Source organism: Hevea brasiliensis, unplaced genomic scaffold (assembly GCF_030052815.1).
Source record: "Hevea brasiliensis isolate MT/VB/25A 57/8 unplaced genomic scaffold, ASM3005281v1 Scaf208, whole genome shotgun sequence".
Lineage (NCBI taxonomy): Eukaryota > Viridiplantae > Streptophyta > Magnoliopsida > Malpighiales > Euphorbiaceae > Hevea > Hevea brasiliensis.
This window is the reverse complement of record NW_026614705.1, coordinates 11,487-15,068: the sequence shown is the minus strand read 5'-3', so window position 1 is coordinate 15,068 and position 3,582 is coordinate 11,487. Positions and strand designations below refer to the sequence as shown.

Sequence of the window (3,582 nt, the reverse complement as noted above, 5' to 3'; positions counted from 1 at the left end):
TGATTGTTTCATCTATGATTCTCCAAATAGCTTGCGATCCCCGATCACCATCATAAGGTGGGTGCCATCACCACCATCAATGTTAGCCATCATACTAAAAGTGAAATCCCTACTCTGATACCACTTGATGTAGCATGTGGTGTGAAAAAAGATCGACACGCGATCAAACTCTTGAAAATAAATAAAATTTGATGCAACATTTAATGTGAAAAAGGAATGATACACGATCAAACTCTTGAAAATAAACAAAATCTAATTCAACACCTTAAGATAAATAAGACTTAATCGAAAATCTAAGGATAAATAAAATAAACTAGCTCTATGAAGAAGAAAACTTCATTAAATAATTTTTAAAAACTTGTATATAATAAGAATAAAAGGGTTTTTATAGAGTTGCAAATCCTGAACTAAGTAAATGAGAATAGAAGGGTATTTATAGAGTTGCAAATCTTAATTTAAGTAGGAAATAGTTTAGAAGTTCTAATCTAAATAAAAAAAATATTTTAGAGTTATAAATAAATTAGGAAATATAAGTGAAACTTATCTAAGAAAATAAAAAATCCAATTAAAAATAGAAATCTTTGTAAAAATAGGAAAATGCAGGTTTTCGGGTCTACTCTTAATTTACATATCGTGTCATAATATGTACAACAGGATTTGTATATAAAATAGGTGAAATCTATATATTTATATATTAAATTTATAATAGATTATGTTTAAATAATTTTTTTTTTTATATTTGATATAAATGTTCAACTGTTATTAAAAGATAATTTTATGCACCCCGCAAAGAATGGACTCAATAATCAAAGATTCAACTTGTAATGCACCTCATCTCGAGTTTGAATTACACTAATTGCTATTTAGAGTTTCTTGTTGGTGGCTAATACGTAGTCCTACTGTAAATCCCTAATAGTATGTACTATGCTACGTAGGCTTTCTTTGCCCTGAGATAAAAATATCCTACTACCCTTAAACTTCTTTTTTTTTAAAAAAAAAAAATTACAAATGGACTGCTTATGTACTTTTTGAAGTTTGATAGTAATGTTTCATTATCTACTTTACCTTCGAGAAGGATGACTTAATTTTTAACCAAACTCATTTGTTTGAGGGTTAGAAGTAAATGTCAAATGATTAGCTAATTTAAACAATAACTAAGAGAGATAAGAGAAGAGAAGAGGGAGACAGAGACCGAAAGAGACCCATATTAGAGGATGGGTCCACGAAAGCTCCATTTGTGTGATATATTACACATTGTACACCTCTCGTTCCATCTCTCTCTCAACCTAAAAATCGCTGTCTTTCCCTCTCTTTCTTTCTGCAACCCATCACCACCCCCATGTCCTCCTCCTGTAACTTGTCACCTTTGAATCACTCTTCATAGTCAGAGCCTAACCCAATCTCACCCCTTAAATTAATCTTGCAAACTATATCCCGTAAATTTAGTGAATGAATAATCCATTGATGTTTCATGCAACTAATTGATATGGCATTCCCTCCTCCTCCTCCTCCTCATCATCATGGTTTCATCTTTCATTCCCAAGAAGACAATGACCACCTTCCCTCTCCTTCCTCTCTCAACTCCTTCCCCTCTTCTTGTCCTCCTCAGCTCTTCCCAGGTCTCTCCCAGGATTATTACTCAAAGTCTGTTGATTGTTTATATGTGTTTATTTGTATATATGAATATAAGAGACGTGTTTTTGTTTTCAGGCGGTGGAGGACATTTCATGATGAAGAGATCGATGTCCGTTTCTGGGCAGGAAAAGTGTGAAGAAGTGAATGGAGACGATGACTTGTCTGATGATGGATCACAACTAGGGGAGAAAAAGAAAAGGCTCAACTTGGAGCAGGTTAAGGCACTTGAGAAGTGCTTTGAGTTGGGGAACAAGCTTGAGCCTGAGAGAAAAATGCAGTTGGCCAAGTCTTTAGGCCTCCAGCCAAGGCAGATAGCTATATGGTTTCAGAATAGAAGGGCTAGATGGAAGACTAAGCAATTGGAGAAAGACTATGAAGTGTTGAAGAAACAGTTTCATTCACTTAAAGCTGATAATGATGCCCTTAAAGCCCAAAACAAGAAACTTCATGCAGAGGTAATTAATAGCCTTTCTATTCCATTAACTTAATTTTCTGTCTCCATTAATTACATTTGCTTAGAGTTTAGTGCTTGATTTAGATTAGGAAAGGGAACACTGAATTTTTTTACTTGAGCATATTTAATTTTTTGAAAAATATTCTTAAATTAATTTAAATTAGGTTAATTTTGCCCTTTTGATCTTGACTTGCTGATTTTGTATTATAATTTGAATACTGAATATAATTAAACTGAAACTTGAAAACAAAACTGACTTGCTGTTAGTGTCAGAAGCACCACTTCAGAAATCAAGTGAATTATATTTTGGCAGCTAGCTCTCAAGTTGACACCTGCAATGTATTTAATTATATATTTCTTATGATCATCTTCATAAAATTTTCTTGCTTCTTTCTCACATTCAAATAATCCTGCAGTTAATGGCTCTAAGAGGTAGAGAGTCAAATTGTATTGAAGCTAACCCAAAGAAAGAAACTGATCAGGGTTCTTGGAGCAATGCAAGTGAGAACAGTTGTGATGCTAATTTAGATGTCTCAAGAAATCCAGTGGCAACCAGCCCAGTCTCTAATTCTCAACTAAGCACTAAGCATCCCTTCTCCACATCCATCAGGCCTACAAGCATGACTCAGCTGCATCAAAGCTCATCACCAAGACCAGACCTCCAATGCCTGAAAGTTGATCAATTGGTTCAAGAAGAAAACTTCTGCAACATTTTCAATGGCATGGATGAGCAGCAAGGATTTTGGCCATGGCCTGCAGAGCAGCATACACCATTTTCACTAAACCAAAACCATTTCTCCAATAATTAACACACTTCCAACGGTTGAGCTATGTTTGAGTGAGATTAATTAATGAAGAAGGAAGCTAGGATTTTTTTCCCCCTACCAATTTCAGCTCCCATTTTTTTTGGGTTAAGTGTAGATTGGTGTATAGAGAGACAAATTTGTTTTGAGTATCATCAAAATTGGCCCAGAAGTCAGTATGGGGGAAACTGGTAGGTATGAATGGAACAATTTCATCCCCATAAATTGATATATTTGCTAGGTTGGTTGGATCTCAGAAAATTAAAAATTTTCTTTTAGTTAATTAAGGTACATGTGCCAGTGAGTGGGTTCCTGCTCTGGCAAATAGCATGGGCCATCAATAAGAAAAAAGAAAGAAAGAAAGGATTCTCTCTTTGCAATTTTTTTTTTCAACTTTTAATTGCATGTTGGTGCCTTGGTATGATGTTTTTGGAGCTCATTAAAGTTTCTTGGAATTGCTTTAAGGAAGATCTTGTATATCAGGGCTGCTGCTGGCCTCATTATAATACAGGTAGAGAACATTAATTGCCTCTATTTCACCTATATCTATTAAAAATTAAAATTTTAAGGTATATTTTTGCATCTCTTCAGACTGTGGAGGATACATATTGGATACTTGACTAATTCATAGGTGTAATACATGTTTACCGCTATATTAGACTTCGCTTGAATTTCATTTTTAAATAACAT

General features: G+C 34.2%; 1 protein-coding gene across 2 annotated transcripts; it reads left to right on the top strand.

Annotated features, from left to right (window-relative positions):
- Positions 1-1,256: 1,256 nt before the first annotated feature.
- Positions 1,257-3,255, top strand: LOC110670733 (homeobox-leucine zipper protein ATHB-20-like). Of its 2 annotated transcripts, none has more exons than XM_058141713.1 (3): positions 1,257-1,619; positions 1,711-2,090; positions 2,572-3,255. In XM_058141713.1, the coding sequence occupies exons 1-3, from the start codon at positions 1,472-1,474 to the stop codon at positions 2,896-2,898; spliced, it is 855 nt and encodes a 284-aa protein (XP_057997696.1). In that variant the 5' UTR covers positions 1,257-1,471; the 3' UTR covers positions 2,899-3,255. The 2 variants fall into 2 exon arrangements, with proteins under 2 accessions (XP_057997696.1, XP_021688584.1); XM_021832892.2 differs by having other exon boundaries at positions 1,258-1,619; positions 2,506-3,255.
- Positions 3,256-3,582: the final 327 nt, after the last annotated feature.